This window comes from Triticum urartu, chromosome 5 (genome assembly GCF_003073215.2).
Source record: "Triticum urartu cultivar G1812 chromosome 5, Tu2.1, whole genome shotgun sequence".
In the NCBI taxonomy this organism is placed as follows: domain Eukaryota; kingdom Viridiplantae; phylum Streptophyta; class Magnoliopsida; order Poales; family Poaceae; genus Triticum; species Triticum urartu.
In genome coordinates, this window is record NC_053026.1 from 541,625,753 (window position 1) to 541,648,425 (window position 22,673).

The 22,673-nt window shown below is 42.9% G+C and overlaps 1 protein-coding gene across 1 annotated transcript; it reads left to right on the forward strand.

Moving 5' to 3' along the window:
• Positions 1-237: 237 nt before the first annotated feature.
• On the forward strand, positions 238-4,631 carry LOC125505947 (bisdemethoxycurcumin synthase-like; the record flags this gene model as incomplete). Its single annotated transcript, XM_048670847.1, has 3 exons — positions 238-264; positions 3,346-3,505; positions 3,640-4,631. Coding segments are annotated over 3 exons (1,179 nt in total), but the record flags the coding sequence as incomplete, so codon positions are not given.
• Positions 4,632-22,673: the final 18,042 nt, after the last annotated feature.

Below are 22,673 nucleotides of genomic sequence, written 5' to 3' on the forward strand. Positions count from 1 at the left end.
TCAGCAACGGTCTTCTCTAAGTCCGTTTGTCTCGCCCGGTCTTCTTTCTCAAGAAACTTGCAACGGTCAGCAGCACTTTTTAACTTCACAGCCATCACGGCCATCTCCTTCTTGCTTCGGCAGTGAGCAGCCTGTTTGGCTCTCAGCTCTTCAAGGGCCTTCTCGGCAGCCGCATCACTTTTCCTAGCTTGTTCCTTAGCTCGGGCAAGTTCCGCCCAAAGATTCTCCACGGCGGCCGCACCATCTGCGTCAAGCACACACATTGTAAGATACTGGCCTAAAGCTCCTCTTACCAGATGCCGCCCGAGGAATTGCATACCTTGAGCCTCATCAAGCCGCTCATTGACGAGCGCGATGTCGGCATCTGCCACGTCAAGTTGCCGCTTTAGTTCGGCAAAATCGTCAGTTCGGCTCGATTCCGGACATTTCGCCACCTGTATACAAAGGAGACATTTTAGACCTAGGATTATGATCCTCTGCACGCCGTCAATTTTGACAACGCACAGAGTCTCAGGGGCTACTATCTACACAGGGCGCATCTTGTTTATGCGCAACTGACAAAGAAGTACATTATCAAACGTACCTCAAAACCCGTCAGCAAACTTCTGACGGCCTCATGCAATCCGCTTTCCGCGGACGAAATCCTTCCAATCACCGTACCCATCAATGCACGGTGCTCCTCTGAGATAGAAGCTCGCCCCAGCAGAATCATCAACTCCTCCGACCGCGCATCAGACGGTGCCGGACTCGTCCTATGACCTCCATCGAAGGCCGGACACGGAGAACCTTGGGGGGGACATATGGCTACCTTCCACCCCTGCCGGATTCGGAGAGACCCTCCGCGACGACACCTCAGGGTCGCCCGCCTCGCCAGGCGGTACGGCAGGGGGAGGCGTTCCACTCTCCATCATCTCCGGAAGAAGATCCCCCGAAGACGAGCTCTGCTGAGAAGGGCTGAGGTCCGAGCTACAAAGTAAAATGTCGGAGAATCTTCTCAGATAAAAAGCATGGATTCCTCTCATCCCTCTAAAGGAAAATCTTTCTCTACTTACGGCTCGCTGCAGGGCTGATCCGTTTGAGGGCGTAGTTCGGCCGAGGATCTCCCTGGCGTCGGACCCTCTGACGAGGACTTTTCCCCCCGCTTTGAGGCCATGGTCTCCGGGTCGTCAGAGGCGGCCCTCTTCTTCCCCTTAGGAGAGGAATTGTCGGTTCTTCCCTTTGGAGCAGCCTCCTTCGAGGAGGCCATAGTTTCCTTGTCCTCCCCCTCACTTCCCTCCAAAGGCACGATCTTCAACATCCTGACTAGCACGGGATCTGCCCTGGTCTCAGGAAGGCGAGCCGGACACCTGATCAGCTTTGCCTTCGCTATCCACTCCTGTTTAAAAGGACAGCTCTTTTAGGGGCGAATTTATGACAATTTTACGGATATTGAGTCCGGGCACAAGGTTACTTACTTGAGTATCCGGGTGATTGCAGCTTAAACCTGCGTCCTCGGTCAAATCCGGACACATTGCTTGTGATCCGAAGAACATTTTATACATCTCCACGGGCGTTGCACCCATAAAATGCTGGAGAGCTCGTGGTCCCTCCAGATTAAACTCCCAGAGACGAAGGGAGCAACGTTTGCCGGGTAGTGTTCGGCGAATCAGCATGACCTGCGTCACCTTGACCAGGTTGAGGTCTCTTTCTAAGAGATCCCTAATGCGGCCCTGCAACAAGGGCACGTCTTTGGATAACCCCCAATCTAATCCATTGTTGACCCATGACGCTAGCCGTGGTGGGGGACCCGAGCGAAAGGCAGGAGGCGCCACCCACTTGGTGCTCCTGGGAGCGGTGATATAGAACCACTCTCGTTGCCACAAGCCGAGCTCCTCTTGAAAGGAGCCCTTGGGCCATGGAGCATCAGCATTCTTACTTATGACAGCGCCTTCGCACTCTGCGTGCCGTCCCTCGATCATCTTCGGCTCCACTCCAAAAGTCTTGAGCCATAACCCGAAGTGAGGAGTAATAGGGAGGAACGCTTCGCACACAACGATGAATGAGGAAATGTGGACGATGGACTCCGGAGCTAAGTCATGAAATTCCAGCCCATAATAGAACATCAGCCCCGTCACGGAGGGATCCATCGGGAAGCCTAACCCCCGAAGGAAGTGAGACTTGAACACTACACTCTCACCGGGCTGGGGACTGGGAATAGCCTTCCTTTGAGCAGGAAACCTATGCAAAATTTCGGCGGTCAAGAACTTAGCCTCTCTCAACTTTAGCACGTCCTCCTCCGTGACAGAGGAGGGCATCCATCGGCCCTGAAGGTCGGAACCGGACATTGTCGAAGGTCCGAAGCGCCTGGAATCTAGAGCCTAGGGTGTTGGAACTCGAGGCGACAGGCGAACTTGTTTTGAGATTGGAGAAAAGGAGTAAGGCCTTGGTCTCTTTATAAGAGGTTGAATACCAGGAGCCCTCCCTGTAACCGTTTGGAACTCGCCTTTAATTGAGAAGACATGCTAACGGGCACGATTGGGTTACCCACGTCCGTATTGATGAGAATCCCGTAAATAAAGGGGACACGATCTCTGCTTTGACAAGACGTGCCAAGGAAACCGCCTCGCAAAACACGCTGAGGTGGAAAAGTGAAAACGATTCGAATAAAGGCTTGGCCGTAGTGTGATGTCACGCTGCGGAATACATCAGCAGATTAGATTGGTATTAATATTATTCTCTCTGTGGCAATATGTGGAAACTTATTTTGCAGAGCCGGACACTACTCTTGGTGTTTACAAACTTTTATGAAGAATTTGGAGGAGGAACCCGCCTTGCAATGCCGAAGACAATCTACACGCCGGACTCGTCGTCATTGAAGCCGGATTAGGGGGTGTTCGGGTAGCCGGAACATACCTTCAGACGGACTGCAGGACTATGAAGATACAAGATTGAAGACTTCGTCCCGTGTCCAGATGGGACTTTCCTTGGCGTGGAAGGCAAGCTTGGTGATGCGGATATTCAAGATCTCCTACCATTGTAACTGACTTTGTGTAACCCTAACCCTCTCCGGTGTCTATAGAAACCGGAGGGTTTTAGTCCGTAGGACAACTTCATCATACAACAATCATACCATAGGCTAGCTTTTAGGGTTTATCCTCCTTGATCTCGTGGTAGATCTACTCTTGTACTACCCATATCATCAATATTAATCAAGCAGGATGTAGGGTTTTACCTCCATCAAGATGGCCCGAACCTGGGTAAAACATCGTGTTCCTTGCCTCCTGTTACCATCCGGCCTAGACGCACAGTTCGGGACCCCCTACCCGAGATCCGCCGGTTTTGACACCGACAGCAACCGTCCAGCAGATCCGTCACGTGCAGCGCTCGGACGGCCCGGCGGCCGTGCTTGCAATCGGCACAGCGAACCCGGCGAGCTGCATGCTCCGGAACGACTACGCCGACTACTACTTCCGCGTCACCAACAGCGAGCACCACGCCGACCTCAAGGACAAGCTCAAGAGAATCTGTAAGACCATGCATGCCCTGCACCTGCAGCGTAAACCTAACCTAGTAACCTATAAACGTATCGGCGTACGTTTCCAATTTCCAAATGCATGCATATTTGCGGTGAGCTACTATGTAAAATGTTCTCCTGTCCAGGTAAGAATTCGGGCATCGAGAGGCGCTACGTGCACCTCGACGAGGAGCTCCTCGGCGCGCACCCGGACTTCAGCGACCGTGCGCTGCTGACCCTCGACGCGCGGATAGACATGGCCTCGGCCGCGATGCCCGAGCTCGCCGTGTCCGCCGCGGCCAGGGCCATCGCCGAGTGGGGGCGCCCGGCCGCCGACGTCACGCACCTCGTCTTCAGCACATACTCCGGTGGGAAGGCCCCCAGCGCCGACCTCCGCCTGGCGTCGCTGCTCGGCCTCTGTCCCACCGTGTCCCGCACCATCCTCAGCCTCCACGGCTGCTCCAGTGGCGGCAGGGCGCTGCAGCTCTCCAAGGAACTCGCCGAGAACAACCGCGGCGCGCGCGTCCTTGTGGCCTACTCCGAGATCACCCTCATCGGGTTCTACGGGCCCCAGGAGGGTCGCCTCGACACCATCCTCGGCAACGGCATATTCGGCGACTGCGCAGGCGCCATCATCGTCGGCGCCGACCCCGTCGACTGCATTGAGCGCCCGCTGTTCGAGATGGCCTTCGCCACGCAGACAACGATACCGGAGACTGAGAACGAGATCACCACACGGCTCATGAAAGGTGGCCTCGACTTCCACGTCTCCATCCGGGTGTCGAAGCTGCTGAAGAGCAACATCGAGCGATGTCTGATCGACACGTTCGAATCTATTGGGATCAGTGCTGAGTGGAATGATCTCTTCTGGGCGATCCACCCTGGTGGCCGTGCGATTTTGGACCACGTTGAGCAACTGCTCGGGCTGGGCGTCGAGAAGCTGGCGGCGAGCCGACGGGTGCTGAGAGAGTACGGGAACATGAGTGCCACCACGGTGATCTTCGTGCTCGATGAGCTGCGCCGGCGTAGGGCAAGGGGAGAAGAGGTGGCCGAGTGGGGTGTGATGATGGCGTTCGGTCCGGGGATCACGATCGAGACCATGGTGCTGCACGCTGCAGGCAGCCTCAAGGAAAACTAGCTATTCTTAAAGAGCAACTGAATCATATGTTTCTGGAGGTTGTGTAGTAACTTGGTGATCTTGGACTGTGCTAGGTTGCTGCAGCAGACACCAAACATGAAGGGTAGACTTATAAGAAACAGCCAACTCTACCTCAAAATAAAATAAAATAAAATAAAATAAGAAAGAGCCAACTTAACATGGCTATGTGCATCGACATTGGAGTTTCTCCCTTCATTTATCTTTATTCTATAGCGGTGGCTTTGCCTTGTCTATTAATCAAGGAGAGAATAGAGTTTTACAAGTGTCCCTCAAAACATAACATGGCGATTACTCGCGCAATACAATTTGTCTTAGTTTTCTAGGACCCGTGGTGACCCATAGTTTCACCTCGTCAAAGATGATGTTCAACAAGATTGGTGGCAGGGCACACTTATGCCGAAAGACGCATAAGTTCTCTCGTCCATATTTTCCAAGAGACAAGTATGGTGAGGAAGATCATGGCTCGACTGTTTGGTTTTGCATGCATGTTCTCTTGTCCCACCAATCCTTCAAAAAGCCCTCCAAATGCCAAGTGAATGTATCCATGTGTACAAGGCCTAGCTTCTCTCTTGTCCCACCAATCCTTGAAGGAGCCCTCCAAATGCCAAGTGGATGTATTCATGTGTACAAGGCCTAGCTTCTCGATGACCAATCTCCAAAATTCAAGGGTGTAGCACACTTGAAGGATAGATGAGCTCCGGTTTCTTACTCCCTTTTACAAAGAGGATAAAGTCCACAATTTGCTCACCGACATCTTTCAAACTAATAGGCGTTCCAAGTCTGATCTTGCAATGCCAACCAACCAAAAAAATTGTCTTTTGGAGGGGCCCAAACTATGAGATCCATGGAGGAGTGGGTCATGCCAAGGAATTGAGTCTTATAGGCGGTAGACGCTGAATAGACCCCATCATTCGAGTGCTTCCAAACCGTGTCGTCCTCGGTTTGCTCTTAATGGTGAACCAGCACTTGTGAACATAGTATTTTTCCAGTGATTTATCTATGAACAAAGCACTGCTTCGTGCACATGCATCCAGACATCCAATGTAATGTAAAAATTCAACTTTGGACACCTCATAGCATCAAGACTGAAATAGGAACACAATCTAGACAAAGCACCTCACTCTATGTCACTTGGCCCATCAGTATTTATCATGGTATGTTACAAAATTGCTAGTAGAAGCAAATCTGTATATTTTAAGCCAATATAGGCCAGATTGGTAGAACCGTATGTCAAATTTTTTTTCAAAATACGACGCGTTCTGCATCAAATTGGCGGAATTTCGCTCAGGGCGCACCCTGACAAGGCCGGTCCATGTAGCGAGTACGGTTTCTGTAACGAGCTGGTACAATAGCGGCTTGGGCCCTATAATGTTCTTTTTCATCCGACATTTTTTAAACGTGGGATGATAACCCACAAGTATAGGGGATCGCAACCGTTTTCGAGGGTAAAGTATTCAACCCAAATTTATTGATTCGACACAAGGGGAGCCAAAGAATATTCTCAAGTATTAGCAGCTGAGTTGTCAATTCAACCACACCTGGAAACTTAATATCTGCAGCAAAGTATTTAATAGCAAAGTAATATGATAGTAGTGGTAATGGTGGTAAAAGGTAACGGTAGCCAAAGTAATATTTTTGGTGTTTTGTAGTGATGATAACAATAGCAATGGAAAAGTAAATAAGCATAGAACAATATATGGAAAGCTCGTAGGCAATGGATCGCTGATGGAGAATTATGCCGGATGCGGTTCATCATGTAACAGTCATAACCTAGGGGGACACAGAACTAGCTCCAGTTCATCAATGTAATGTAGGCATGTATTCCGAATATAGTCATACGTGCTTATGAAAAAGAACTTGCATGACATCTTTTGTCCTACCCTCCCGTGGCAGCGGGGTCCTATTGGAAACTAAGGGATATTAAGGCCTCCTTTTAATAGAGTATCGGAACAAAGCATTAACACATAGTGAATACATGAACTCCTCAACCTACGGTCGTCACCGGTAAGTATCCCGATTATTGTCACTTCGGGGTTAACGGATCATAACACATAATAGGTGACAATAGACTTGCAAGATTGGATCAAGAACTCTCATATATTGATGAAAACATAATAGGTTCAGCTCTGAAATCATGGCACTCGGGCCCTAGTGACAAGTATTAAGCATAGCAAAGTCATAGCAACATCAATCTCAGAACATAGTGGATACTAGGGATCAAACCCTAACAAAACTAACTCGATTACATGATAAATCTCATCCAACCCATCACCGTCCAGCAAGCCTGCGATGGAATTACTCACGCACGGCGGTGAGCATTATGAAATTGGTGATGGAGGATAGTTGATGATGACGATGGCGATGGATTCCCCTCTCTGGAGCCCCGAACGGACTCCAGATCAGCCCTCCCGAGAGAGTTTAGGGCTTGGCGGCGGCTCCATATCGTAAAAAACGATGAATCCTTCTCCCTGGTTTTTTCCCCCGAAAGTGAATATATGGAGTCCAGGTTGAGGTCGGTGGAGTGTCAGGAGGCCCACGAGGCAGGGGGGCGCGCCCAGGGGGTAGGGCGCGCCCCCACCCTCATGGACAGGTGGAGGCCCCCCTGACATGGATCTTCCTTCCAGTATTTATTATATACTCCAAAATAATTATCCGTTGATTTTCAGGTCATTCCAAGAACTTTTATTTCTGCACACAAATAACACCATGGCAATTCTGCTGAATACTGCGTCAGTCCGGGTTAGTTCTATTCAAATCATGCAAGCTAGAGTCCAAAACAAGGGCAAAAGTGTTTGGAAAAGTAGATACGACGGAGACGTATCAACTCCCCCAAGCTTAAACCTTTGCTTGTCCTCAAGCAATTCAGTAGATAAACTGTAAGTGATAAAGAAAAACTTTTAACAACTCTGTTTGCTCTTGTTGTTGTAAATATGTAAAGCCAGCATTCAAGTTTTCAGTAAAGATTATGAACTAATGATACGTCTCCAACGTATCTACTTTTCCAAACACTTTTTCCCTTGTTTTGGACTCTAACTTGCATGATTTGAATGGAACTAACCCGGACTGACGCTGTTTTCAGCAAAATTACCATGGTGTTATTTATGTGCAGGAGCAAACGTTCTCGGAATGACCTGAAACTTCACGGAGACACTTTTCAGAAAATAAGAAAAATACCTGCCAAACATGAAGGCCAGGGGGCCACCACCTTGCCACGAGGGTGGGGGGCGCGCCCCCTACCTCATGGGCCCCCTGTTGCGTCTCTGACTCCAACTCCACCTCCATAAATTGAGTTTCGGGGAGAAAAAAATCAAGGAGAAGAAATCATCGCGTTTTACGATACGCAGCCACCGCCAAGCCCTAAAACCTCTCGGGAGGGCTGATCTGGAGTCTGTTCGGGGCTCCAGAGAGGGGAATCCGTCGCCATCATCATCATCAACCATCCTCCATCACCAATTTCATGATGCTCACCGCCGTGCGTGAGTAATTCCATCGTAGGCTTGCTGGACGGTGATGGGTTGGATGGGATCTATCATGTAATCGAGTTAGTTTTGTTAGGGTTTGATCCCTAGTGTCCACTATGTTCTGAGATTGATGTTGCTATGACTTTGCTATGCTTAATGCTTGTCACTAGGGCCCGAGTGCCATGATTTCAGATCTGAACCTATTATGTTTTCATCAATATATGAGTGTTCTTGATCCTATCTTGCAAGTCTATAGTCACCTATTATGTGTTATGAGCCGTTAACCCCGAAGTGACAATAATCGGGATATTTACCGGTGATGACCGTAGTTTGAGGAGTTCATGTATTCACTATGTGTTAATGCTTTGTTCCGGTTCTCTATTAAAAGGAGGCCTTAATATCCCTTAGTTTTCGTAAGGACCCCGCTGCCACGGGAGGGTAGGACAAAAATGTCGTGCAAGTTCTTTTCCATAAGCACGTATGACTATGTTCGGAATACATGCCTACATTTGGAGCTAGTTCTGTGTCACCCTAGGTTATGAATGTTACATGATGAACCGCATCCGGCATAATTCTCCATCACCGATCCATTGCCTACGAGCTTTCCATATATTGTTCTTCGCTTATTTACTTTTCCATTGCTATTGCTATCATCACTACAAAATACCAAAAACATTACTTTTACTACCATTACCTTTTGTTACCGTTATCACCACTATCATATTATTTGCTACTAAACACTTTGCTGCAGATATTAAGTTTCCAGGTGTGGTTGAATTGACAACTCAGCTGCTAATACTTGGGAATATTCTTTGGCTCCCCTTGTGTTGAATCAATAAATTTGGGTTGAATACTCTACCCTCGAAAACTGTTGCGATCCCTATACTTGTGGGTCATCAAGACTATTTTCTGGCGCCGTTGCCGGGGAGCGTAGCTCTATTCTTTGAGTCACTTGGGATATATATCTGCTTATCATTATGAAGAACTTGAGAGATCCAAAAACCAAGATCTATCCCTCAACTACGAGGGGAGGTAAGGAACTGCCATCTAGCTCTACTCTTGATTCACCTTCTGTTATGAGTAAGTTTGCGACACCTACACCTGCTTCTGCTATTCGTTCTGATATGTCGCATGTTATTGATGATGCCGCTTCTGCTATGCATGATACTTATGATGAAACTACCTCTATGCCTGATACTACTATGCCACTTAGTGATTTTCTTGATGAACAACTTGCTAGGGCTAGAGAAATTGAAAATATTGAATTTGATGATACTGATGAAAGTGATGATGAAGAACCACTTGCCATTCCTAAGGGTTATGTTTTTGATCAAGATGCTTCTTTAGCTATTTTAGCTTGCACAAATAGAACTGAACTTAAAAAATTACTAGCTAAATGGAGTAAGCAATCTCTAAATGATAGAATGAAACCTGACCCTGCTTTTTCTACTTCACCTATCTTTGTTACTGATAAGGATTATGAATTCTCTGTTGATCCTGATATAATTACTTTGGTTGAATCTGATCCTTTTCATGGTTATGAATCTGAAACTGTTGTGGCACATCTTACTAAACTGAATGATATAGCTACCCTGTTCACTAAAGATGAGAGAACTCGTTACTTTTATATTCTTAATATATTTCCGTTCTCATTAAAGGGTGATGCTAAGATATGGTTTAATTCTCTCGATCCTTGTTGTGTGCGTAGTCCCCAGGATATGATTTATTACTTCTCTGCAAGATATTTCCCTGCTCATAAGAAACAAGCTGCTTTAAGGGATATATATAATTTTGTGCAAATTGAAGAAGAGAGTCTCCGCAAGCTTGGGGAGGCTTCTCCAATTACTTAATGCTTTGCCTGATCATCCTCTTAAGAAAAATGAAATACTTGATATCTTTTATAATGGACTAAGTGATGCCTCCAGAGATTACCTGGATAGTTGTGCTGGTTTGGTTTTCAGGGAAAGAACCTGGATGAAGCTGAAATTCTATTGAATAATATGTTGACAAATGAAAATAATTGGACACCTCCAGAGCCTATTCCTGAGCCTATTCCTAAACCAACTGCGATGAAGAGGGGTATTCTATTTCTCAGTCCTGAAGATATGCAAGAGGCAAAGAAATCTATGAAAGAAAAGGGTATTAAATCGGAAGATGTTAAGAATTTACCTCCTATTGAAGAAATACATGGTCTTAATTTACCGCCTGTTGAAGAAACATATAATCTTAACCCTTTACCTATTGAAGAAACTCATGGTCTTGATAACCCGACACATGTAGTAAAGGTAAATTCTCTCTATAGATATGATAAAGTTGTAATCCCATTTACTAAAATTGCTAGCCCATGCTTAGATGAGTTTGATAAATTTATGGCTAAGCAAGAAGATTTTAATGCTTATTTTGGTAGACAACTGAAATATAATTCAAATATGCTTGGACACTTGGGTGATTATATGGATAATGTCAAAGGTGAACTTAAACTTATTAGTAAACATGCTTCTATGGTTACCACTCAAGTAGAACAAGTACTTAAAGCTCAAAATGATTTGCTCAATGAATTGAGTAGTAAAGATAATGATTATGTTGTTAGAGTGGCTAGTAGAACTGGTAGAATGACTCAGGAACCTTTGTATCCTGAAGGCCACCCTCAGAGAAATAATATAGATGCACCTAGTTCTTCTAAAAAGAAGAAAAAGAAAAACGATAGGACTTTACATGCTTCTAGTGAACCTATTGTTGAAACACCCGAGAATCCAAATGATATTTCTATTTCTGATGCTGAAACACAACCTGGTAATGAAACTGAAACTAGTGGTAATGTTAATGATAATGTTCATGATGATGCTCAACCTAGTAATGATAATGACATAGAAATTGAACCTACTGTTGATCTTGATAACCCACAATCAAAGAATCAACATTATGATAAGAAAGATTTTGTTGCTAGGAAACATGGTAAAGAAAGAGAACCATGGGTTCAAAAACCCATGCCCTTTCCTCCCAAACCATCCAAGAAAAAGGATGATGAGGATTTTGAGCGCTTCGCTGAAATGATTAGACCTATCTTTTTGCGTATGTGATTAACTGATATGCTTAAAACAAATCCTTATGCTAAGTATATGAAAGATATTATTACAAATAAAAGAAAGATACCGGAAGCTGAAATTTCCACCATGCTTACTAACTATAATTTTAAGGGTGGAATACTAAAGAAACTTGGAGATCCCGGTGTACCCACTATACCATGCTCTATTAAAAGAAATTATGTTAAAATTGCTTTATGTGATCTTGGAGCCGGTGTTAGTGTTATGCCTCTCCCTTTATATCGTAGACTTGATTTCAATAAGTTGACACCTACTGAAATATCTTTGCAAATGGCTGATAAATCAACTGCTATACTTGTCGGTATTTGTGAGGATGTGCCTGTTGTAGTTGCAGACGTTACTATTTTAACGGACTTTGTTATTCTTGATATTCCCGAGGACGATAGTATGTCTATTATTCTTGGAAGACCCTTTTTGAATACTACAGGGGATGTTATTGATTGCACTAAAGGCAATGTCACTTTTCATGTTAATGGTAATGATCATACGGTACACTTTCTGAGGAAACAACCTCAAGTTCATAGTATCAACTCTATTGGAAAAATTCTATCGATTATATTTGGAGGTTTTGAATTTCCTCTTCCTACTGTCAAGAAGAAATATGATATTCTTATTATTGGGGATGTGCATATCCCCGTTGAGGTAACATAGTGTTATTCGAAATTTCTCCGGTTCCATGTTATTCGGAATGAGTTCGTGAACAAGACTTGATCAACCTTGTTAGTGGATTCCTTTTGATGATCATGAGATGGATGAAACTAGAAGGCACAACCTTCTGTACCCCACTTTTACTTTCTATTATTTATATTAAATAAAATAAAAACAATTATTTTTCTGTTTGTTATCTGATTATCCGTGCAATATAAAAATACCCTGAAAATAAAAGTTCTCCAAATGCCCTGAAATTTAAATATGTTTTTTCTAGAATATTTGAGAATATTTGGCACTGAGAACACAGCAGGGGGGTCACCCACCTGCCCACGCGGGTGGAGGGCGCGCCCTACCCCCTGGGTGCGCCCCCTGCCTCGTGGGCCCACGATGGCCCTCCTCCACTTATCCTTTCACCCACACACTCCTTCTTCCTCCCACAAACACGAACAACCAGCTCAAACCTGAGTCCAAGCTCGTTTTGCTGCCATTTTCGATCTCCTTGCTCAAAGCACCTCTCACAAAACTGCTTGGGGAGATTGTTCCTTGGTATGTGACTCCTCCATTGGTCCAATTAGTTTTTTTCTAGTGCTTTATTCATTGCAAATTTTTGCTGCTTAGGTGACCCTGTTCTTGAGCTTGCATGTCAAATTTATATGGTCAAAAGTAGTTTTGATGCATGATATAGGCCCTAGGCACTTGTAGCAGTAGTTGCTATCAATATTATTGAGTTCGGTTTACTTTTATTTTGAAGTTGCTAAAAATTTTAGAATTTTTCAGAAAATGATGAGGAGACTCTTGAGGGGCTCATCGAGCCAAAGCTCGAAGGAAAAGGCACCAAAGCCTAAGTATAATCTGCCTCGCACCGTGGAGGTTCGGGCGTGTGAATGGCCTTCCGAGGATTTCTTGAGAGCAGCCAGGATTTATGAAGATTTTCATGAATTGGCTCAGACTGCAGGCCTTACCGCTTTCCTCCATGACCAATGCAATCAATATCTCTTGCTCACAAATACCTTTGTGCAAAACTTTCATTTGCATTCTAGGAACTCACCACCTACGGTGGAGTTTCATTTATATGATGAGCATATATAAGGAGATGTCACTTTATGATTTTTGTCGGATCTTTTTAGTCCCTTTTGGGGGCAAGAAAGAAGAACCACATCGTGATGATGTGGAGGGATTTATTGACACTATCACTGTAGCGGAAACAAGGAAGGTTTCCGATGCACGAATCACTAGCATACATTTTCCTGTTTTACGCTACTTTGCATTATTTGCTAGTCGTTGCTTAATTGGTCGCGGAAACTGTGGAAACCTGAGTATCCCTGATATTATTATTTTGCACCACGGTTTATACGGTGATAACTCTTTTAGTATGGGCAGCATTATTGCCAAACGGTTAAGTCTGAACCGTACCAAGGGCCCCATCTTTGGAGGCATATATGCTACATGCCTAGCTACACATTTTAACATACCTATTAGACATTATGAGAAGGAAGAAAAGGTGCTGCCCCATGTTTATTTAGACTATAAAAGTATGGCGGCACATGATTTCTTTGTTAAGAATAGGGAAGGAGAGCTTAAATATCAATTGTTCTTTAATAAACATCATCCTGAGACTATTACCATGCTTGCACCTTCTTTGTTTGATTTGACTGTAGGCACGTACCTTGTTCCGTTGACGGCTATCCATGCCTACCGGAACCCTGCACCAGCCGAGGAGCTAGAGCCAGAACCACAATTTGATCCTTCACGACAGTCTAATTATCAGTGGGATCCGGAGATGATTGTCAGCCAATGGCAATTGGAGCCTTCCTCGTCTACATCACAGTACGACCCCAACTATTATTATGGATATCAACCAGGCCAGCCGTGGCTTTAGACCAACTTAGGCCAAAAGCCTAAGCTTGGGGGAGTACGTATTTCTCACCGACATTACATTTATGTTCACACACTCATTGCTAGATGTCGGTGCTCATACTTTTTCATTGTATCATCCAGCTAGTTTACTTTTCTTTTTATGCTTTCTTCTTGTGTGTTTAATAAACCTTAAGAAAACCAAAAAAAATTAGTTTTAACTTTTAATTAGTTTACTTTGCATGCTTGTAGTAGTAATTAAAAAGAAAACCCAAAAATATTTCCTGTTCTTCTTTTGCCTGTTGGGAGCTTTCCCGTGTAAATAGTTTTATTTCTTTTCTTTTCTTTGGGGGTCGATAGGAGAAGACCATTATTAACTTGTTGAAGTGGCTCTTATATGCATTATTGTTGATCTGACAAAACAGCCCATATTACCTTGTCTTCTCTCTTGAATTGAATGCTTGCAGATTCCATCTTAGTCCATTGCATGTGCACTATTATTATTATCCACACTATTCGGTCCTGCAAGTGAAAGACAATAATGATGATTATATGATGAACTTATTGAGATGAGAAAAGCTGGTATGAACTCGACCTCTCTTGTTTTTGTAAATATGATTAGTTCATTGTTCCTGATTCAGCCTATTATGAATAAACATGTTTGCAAGGACAATTAGAGATTATAGTTGCTTATGCCATGCTTAATTAGCTAGGAGCTTATAATGCTTTACCTTGCGTGCCAACATGCTATTAAAATGGTTGTGATGTGGTATGATAGGGTGGTATTCTCTTTTGAATGATTCGAGTGGCTTGACTTGGCACATGTTCACGCATGTAGTTGAAACAAAATCAACATAGCCTCTATGATATTTATGTTCATGGTGCATTATATCCTACTCATGCTTGCATTCGGTGTTGATTAATTTTAATGCATGTTCATGACTGTTGTCGCTCTCTAGCTGGTCGCTTCCCAGTCTTTTGCTAGCCTTCACCTGTACTAAGCGGGAATACTGCTTGTGCATCCAAACTCCTTAAACCCCAAAGTTATTCCACATGAGTCCACTATACCTACCTATATACGGTATCTACCTGCCATTCCAAGTAAATTTGTATGTGCCAAACTCTAAACCTTCAAATAAATATCCTGTTTTGTATGCTCGAATAGCTCATGTATCAACTAGGGCTGTCTGTATCTTCCATGTTAGGCGGGTTATTCTCAAGAGGAGAGGACTCCGCTCCTCACTCACGAGATAAATGGCTGGTCACCAGGATGCCTAGTCCCATGCTTTATGAAAACTAAATCAAAATAATTGCAAACAAAACTCCCCCTAGGACTCTTGTTAGTTGGGGGCACTTGTTGTTTCGAGCAAGCCATGGATTGATGCTTGTTGGTGGAAGGGGGAGTATAAACTTTACCATTCTGTTTGGGAACCGCCTATAATGTGTGTAGCATGGAAGATATCGCCATCTCTTGGTTGTTATGTTGACAACGAAAGTATACCGCTCAAAATATTATTCACCTCTGTTTCAAAACCGAGCTCTGGCACCTCTACAAATCCCTGCTTCCCTCTGTGAAGGGCCTATCTAGTTACTTTTATGCTGAGTCATCATCCTCTTATTAGAAAGCACCAGTTGGAGAGCACCACTGTCATTTGCATTCATTATTGTTAGTTTACATTGAGTATGACTTGACTGGATCTCTTTTACCATGAATTACAATGTCTAGTCAGTCCTTGGTCTTTAAAAGTGCTCTACATTTATGTTTTGCGGTCTCAGAAAGGGCTAGCGAGATACCATCCTGTTATATCATATTATGATTGTTTTGAGAAAGTGTTGTCATCCGAGTTTTATTATTATGGCTCGCTAGTTGATTATGCTATTGATATGAGTAAACTTGAGACCTATGCGTTATTGCAAATGTGGTTAGTTATAATCTTTGCTGAAAACATGAATGATGGCTTTACATATTTACAACAACAAGAGCAAACAGAGTTTGTAAAAGTTTTTCTTTATCACTTTTAGTTTGTCAAGTGAATTGCTTGAGGACAATAAAAGGTTTAAGCTTGGGGGAGTGGATACGTCTCCAACGTATCTACTTTTCCAAACACTTTTGCCCTTGTTTTGGACTCTAACTTGCATGATTTGAATGGAACTAACCTGGACTGACGCTGTTTTCCACAGAATTACAATGGTGTTATTTATGTGCAGGAGCAAACATTCTCGGAATGACCTGAAACTTCACGGAGACACTTTTCAAAAAATAAGAAAAATACCTGCCAAAGATGAAGGCCAGGGGGGCCACCACCTTTCCATGAGGGTGGGGGGCGCGCCCCCTACCTCGTGGGCCCCCTGTTGCGTCTCTGACTCCAACTCCATATATTGAGTTTCGGGGAGAAAAAAATCAAGGAGAAAAAATCATCGCGTTTTACGATACGGAGCCGCCGCCAAGCCCTAAAACCTCTCGGGAGGGCTGATCTGGAGTCCGTTCGGGGCTCCGGAGAGGGGAATCCGTCGCCATCGTCATCATCAACCATCCTCCATCACCAATTTCATGATGCTCACCACCGCGCGTGAGTAATTCCATCGTAGGCTTGCTGGACGGTGATGGGTTGGATGGGATCTATCATGTAATCGAGTTAGTTTTGTTAGGGTTTGATCCCTAGTGTCCACTATGTTCTGAGATTGATGTTGCTATGACTTTGCTATGCTTGATGCTTGTCACTAGGGCCCGAGTGCCATGATTTCAGATCTGAACCTATTATGTTTTCATCAATATATGAATGTTCTTGATCCTATCTTGCAAGTCTATAGTCACCTATTATGTGTTATGAGCCGTTAACCCCGAAGTGACAATAATCGGGATACTTACCGGTGATGACCGTAGTTTGAGGGGTTCATGTATTCACTATGTGTTAATGCTTTGTTCCGGTTCTCTATTAAAAGGGGGCCTTAATATCCCTTAGTTTCCGTAAGGACCCCGCTGCCACGGGAGGGTAGGACAAAAGATGTCATGCAAGTTCTTTTCCATAAGCACGTATGACTATGTTCGGAATACATGCCTACATTTGGAGCTAGTTCTATGTCACCCTAGGTTACATGATGAACCGCATCCGGCATAATTCTCCATCACCGATCCATTGCCTACGAGCTTTCCTTATATTGTTCTTCACTTATTTACTTTTTCGTTGCTATTGCTATCATCACTACAAAATACCAAAAACATTACTTTTACTACCATTACCTTTTGTTACCGTTATCACCACTATCATATTACTTTGCTACTAAACACTTTGCTGCAGATATTAAGTTTCCAGGTGTGGTTGAATTGACAACTCAGCTGCTAATACTTGGGAATATTCTTTGGCTCCCCTTGTGTTGAATCAATAAATTTGGGTTGAATACTCTACCCTCGAAAACTGTTGTGATCCCCTATACTTGTGGGTTATCAACTAACCATATTCACAATAACATTTAGGTCTCATGTTTACTCATATCAATGGCATAATCAACTAGCGAGCAATAATAATAAATCTCGGATGACAACACTTTCTCAAAACAAACATGATATGATATAACAAGATGGTATCTCGCTAGCCCTTTCTGAGACCGCAAAACATAAATGCAGAGAACCTTTAAAGATCAAGGACTGACTAGACATTGTAATTCATGGTAAAAGCGATCCAGTTAAGTCATACTCAATGTAAACTAACAGTAATGGATGCAAATGACAGCGGTGGTCTCCAACTGGTGCTTTTTAATAAGAGGATGATGACTCAACATAAAAGTAAATGGATAGGCCCTTCACAGAGGGAAGCAGGGATTTGTAGAGGTGCCAGAGCTCGGTTTTGAAATAGATATGAATAATATTTTGAGTGGTATACTTTCATTGTCAACATAACAACCAAGAGATGGCGATATCTTCCATGGTACACACATTATAGGCAATTCCCAAACAGAATGGTAAAGTTTATACTCCCCCTCCACCAACAAGCATCAATCCATGGCTTGCTCGAAACAACGAGTGCCTCCAACTAACAAGAGTCCTAGGGGAGTTTTGTTTGCAATTAGTTTGATTTGATTTGCATAAAGCATGGGACTGGGCATCCCGGTGACCAACCATTTTCTCGTGAGTGAGGAGCGGAGTCCACTCCTCTTGAGAATAACCCGCCTAACATGGAAGATACAGACAACCCTAGTTCATACATGAGCTATTCGAGCATACAAAATAGAATGTTTATTTGAAGGTTTAGAGTTTGGCACATACAAATTTACTTGGAACGGCAGGTAGATACCGTATATAGGTAGGTATGGTGGACTGATATGGAACAACTTTGGGGTTTATGGAATTCGATGCACAAGCAGTATTCCCGTTTAGTACAAGTGAAGGCTAGCAAAAGACTGGGAAGTGACCAGCTAGAGAGCGACAGTAGTCATGAACATGCATTAAAATTAATCAACACCGAATGCAAGCATGAGTAGGATATAATGCACCATGAACATAAATATCGTAGAGGCTATGTTGATTTTTTTTCAACTAAATGCGTGAACATGTGCCAAGTCAAGCCACTCGAATCATTCAAAAGAGAATACCACCCTATCATACCACATCACAACCATTTTAATAGCATGTTGGCACGCAAGGTAAAGCATTATAAGCTCCTAGCTAATTAAGCATGGCATAAGCAACTATAATCTCTAATTGTCATTGCAAACATGTTTATTCATAATAGGCTGAATCAGGAACAATGAACTAATCATATTTACAAAAACAAGAGAGGTCGAGTTCATACCAGCTTTTCTCATCTCAATAAGTTCATCATATAATCATCATTATTGCCTTTCACTTGCAGGACCGAATAGTGTGGATAATAATAATAGTGGACGTGCAATGGACTAAGCTGGAATCTGCAAGCATTCAATTTAGGAGAGAAGACAAGGTAATATGGGCTCTTTGTCAGATCAACAATAATGCATATAAGAGCCACTTTAACATTTTCATTATGGTCTTCTTCTCTCGACCCCCAAACGAAAGGAAAGAAATAAAACTATTTACGCGGGAAATCTCCCAACAAGAAAAAGAAGAACGAGAAATCTTTTTGGGTTTTCTTTTTAATTACTACTACAAGCATGGAAAGTAATCTAATTAAAAGCTACAACTATTTTTTTTGTTTTTCTTAAGGTTTATCAATCACACAAGAAGAAAGCATAAAAAAGGAAAATAAACTAGCATGGATGATACAATGAAAAAGTATGAGCACCGACAACTAGCAATGTGTGTGTGAACATGAATGTAATGTCGGTGAGAAATACGTACTCCCCCAAGCTTAGGCTTTTGGCCTAAGTTGGTCTATGGCCACGGCTGGCCTGGCGGATATCCAAAGTTGTAGCTGGGGTCATACTAAGATGCAACAGCTATTGCCTCATGAGCTGCCGCTTGGAGACGAGCCATCTCCGCCCTCCTCTTATACTCGTCCGCCTCCTCCCTAGTTATAACATATCTCTCTTTTGCCTGAAAGTCAAAGAAAGCAGGAGCAGGGAGAGCGACGTGATAGGTGCGTCGTCTGTCAAAGATTAGTCGGTATTGGAGGGACTGATAGTTCCTCTCAACAAACTGATGACGGACCATGGCCTCATAATCTAAATAAACAGGAGGCAACTCAGTATCATACCCACGTATGGGTATATCAAGAAAATTAGCTAGACGGGTTGCATAAATTCCACCGAAGAAATCTCCACTAAATCTATTATTATGCAACCTACGTGCAACAATGGCTCCCAAATAATAATGTCTATCTCCTAATACAGCACTCCTGAGAACACTGAGGTCAGGGACACACATGTGACGTGCTTCATCCTTACCATTTATGCACCTACCTATGAAGAGAGCAAAATAATGTATAGCAGGAAAATGAATGCTCCCTATGGTAGCTTGTGTTATATCTCTAGATTCTCCCACAGTTATACTAGCAAGAAAATCTCTAAATTCAGATTTGTGAGGTTCATTAGGACTACCCCATTGTGGAAGTTTGCAAGCAGTGTTAAAATCCTCTAAGTCCATAGTATAAGAATTTTCATAGAGATAAAACATGACAGTTTGAGAATTGCGTGATGATGAAAATTCAAACCTCCTCACAAAGGAATTAGTGAGATAGTGGTACTGGCGGCATTTATCTGCCTCGAAGCTCTCAATATCAGCATTACACACATATGTGTTAAATTCTTCCTTGATTCCTGCTCGATCCATAAAGTCCTCTGAAGGCCATTCACAAGCCCGCACTTGAGCTTCCCTCGGTGGTTCTTCGTCGGCATCGCGCATTGCGAGCCTGGGTCCTTGCTTCCTTGAAGGACCACCTTGGTACATTTTCCTAAACATATTTCATCCTTTGAAAAATTTCTGAAATTTTAGTAACTTCAAAATAAAAGTGAACCAAACTCAACAATATTGATAGCAACTACTCCTACAAGTGCCTAGAGTCAATATCATGCATCAAAACTACTTTTGACCACATAAATTTGACATGCAAGCTCAAGAATAGGGTCACCTAAGCAGCAAAAATATGCAATGAATAAAGCACTAGAACAAAAACTAATTGGACCATTGGAGGAGTCACATACCAAGGAACAATCCCCCAAAGCAGTTTTTTGAGAGGTGCTTTGAGCAAGGAGATCGAAAATGGCAGCAAAATGAGCTTGGACTCGGGTTTGAGCTGGTTAGTGATGTTTGTGGGAGGAAGAAGGAGTGTGTGGTAGCTATAATAAGTGGAGGGGAGCCACCTTGGGCCCACGAGGTAGGGGGCGCGTCCTCCACCCTCCTGGCCAGGTGCTTGCTCCCCCTGCTATGTTCTCAATGTCAGATATTCTCAAATATTCTAGAAAAAATCATATTTAATTTTCAGAGCATTTGGAGAACTTTTATTCTCGGGGTATTTTTTATTGCATGGATAATTCAGAAAACAGACAGAAATTACTATTTTTGCTTTATTTAATATAAATAACAGAAAGTAAAAAGAGGGTACAGAGAGTTGTGTTTTCTAAATTCATCCATCTCATGCTCATCAAAAGGAATCCACTAACAAGGTTGATCATGTCTTGTTAACAAACTTATTCCGAATAACATGGAACCGGACAATTTTCGAATAACACTAGGTTACCTCAACGGGGATATGCACATCCCCAACAATAAGAATATCATATGTCTTCTTGACAGTAGGAAGAGGAAATTCAAAACCTCCAAAAATAATCAATGGAAATTTTCCAATAGAGTTTATACTATGAACTTGAGGTTGTTTCCTCGGAAAGTGTACCGTATGCTCATTGCCATTAACATGAAAAGTGACATTGCCTTTGGTGCAATCAATAACAGCCCATGCAGTATTCAAAAAGGGTCTTCCAAGAATAATAGACATACTATCGTCCTCGGGAATATCAAGAATAACAAAGTCCGTTAAAATAGTAACGTTTGCAACCACAACAGGCACATCCTCACAAATACCGATAGGTATAGCGGTTGATTTTTCAGCCATTTGCAAAGATATTTCAGTAGGTGTCAACTTATTCAAATCAAGTCAACGATATAAAGAGAGAGGCTTAACACTAACACCGGCTCCAAGATCACGTAAAGCAGTTTTAACATAGTTTCTTTTAATGGAGCATGGTATAGTTGGTACTCTGGGATCTCCTAGTTTCTTAGGTATTCGACCTTTAAAAGTATAATTAGCAAGCATGTTGGAAATTTCAGCTTTCGGTGTCTTTCTTTTATTAGTAACAATTTCTTTCATATACTTAGCATAAGGATTCATTTTGAGCATATCAGTCAAACGCATACGCAAGAAGATATGTCTAATCATTTCAGCAAAGCGCTCAAAATCCTCATCATCCTTTTCCTTGGATGGTTTAGGAGGAAAAGGCATGGGTTTCTAAACCCATGGTTCTCTTTCCTTACCGTGCTTCCTAGCAACAAAGTCTCTCTTATCATAACGTTGATTCTTTGATTGTGGGTTATCAAGATCAACAACAGGTTCAATCTCTACATCATTATCATTGCTAGGTTGAGCATCAACATGAACATCATCATTAACATTATTACTAGGTTCATGTTCATTACCAGATTGTGTTTCAGCATCAGAAATAGAAATATCATTAGGATTCTCAGGCGTGTCAATAACAGGTTCACTAGAAGCATGCAAAGTCCTATCATTTTTCTTTTTCTTCCTCTTAGAAGGACTAGGTGCATCAATATTATTTCTCTGAGAATCTTACTCAATTCTCTTAGGATGGCCCTCAGGATACAAAGGTTCCTGGGTCATTTTACCACCTCTAGTCACAACTCTAACAACATTATCATTTTTCTAACTATTTAATTCATTGAGCAAATCATTCTAAGCTTTAAGTACTTGTTCTACTTGAGTGGTAACCATAGAAGCATGTTTACTAATAAGTTTAAGTTCACCTTTAATATTAGCCATATAACCACCCAAGTGTTCAAGCATATCAGCATTGCATTTTAATTCTCTACCAAAATAAGCATTGAAGTTTTCTTGTTTAACCATAAAGTCATCAAACTCATCCAAGCATGGGCTAGCAAACTTAGTAAATGGGATTTCAGCTTTATCATATCTATAGAGAGAATTTACCTTTACTACCCGTGTCGGGTTATCAAGACCATGTGTTTCTTCAACAGGCGGTAAATTAAGACCATGTATTTCTTCAATAGGAGGTAAATTCTTAACATCTTCAGCTTTAATACCTTTTTCCTTCATAGATTTCTTTGTCTCTTACATATCTTCAGGACTGAGAAATAGAATACCCCTCTTCTTCGGAGTTGTCTTAGGAGTTGGTTTAGGAATTGGATTAGGAAGTGTCCAATTATTTTCATTAGTCAACATATTATTCAATAAAATTTTAGCTTCATCTAGTGTTCTTTCCCTGAAAACACAACCAGCACAACTACC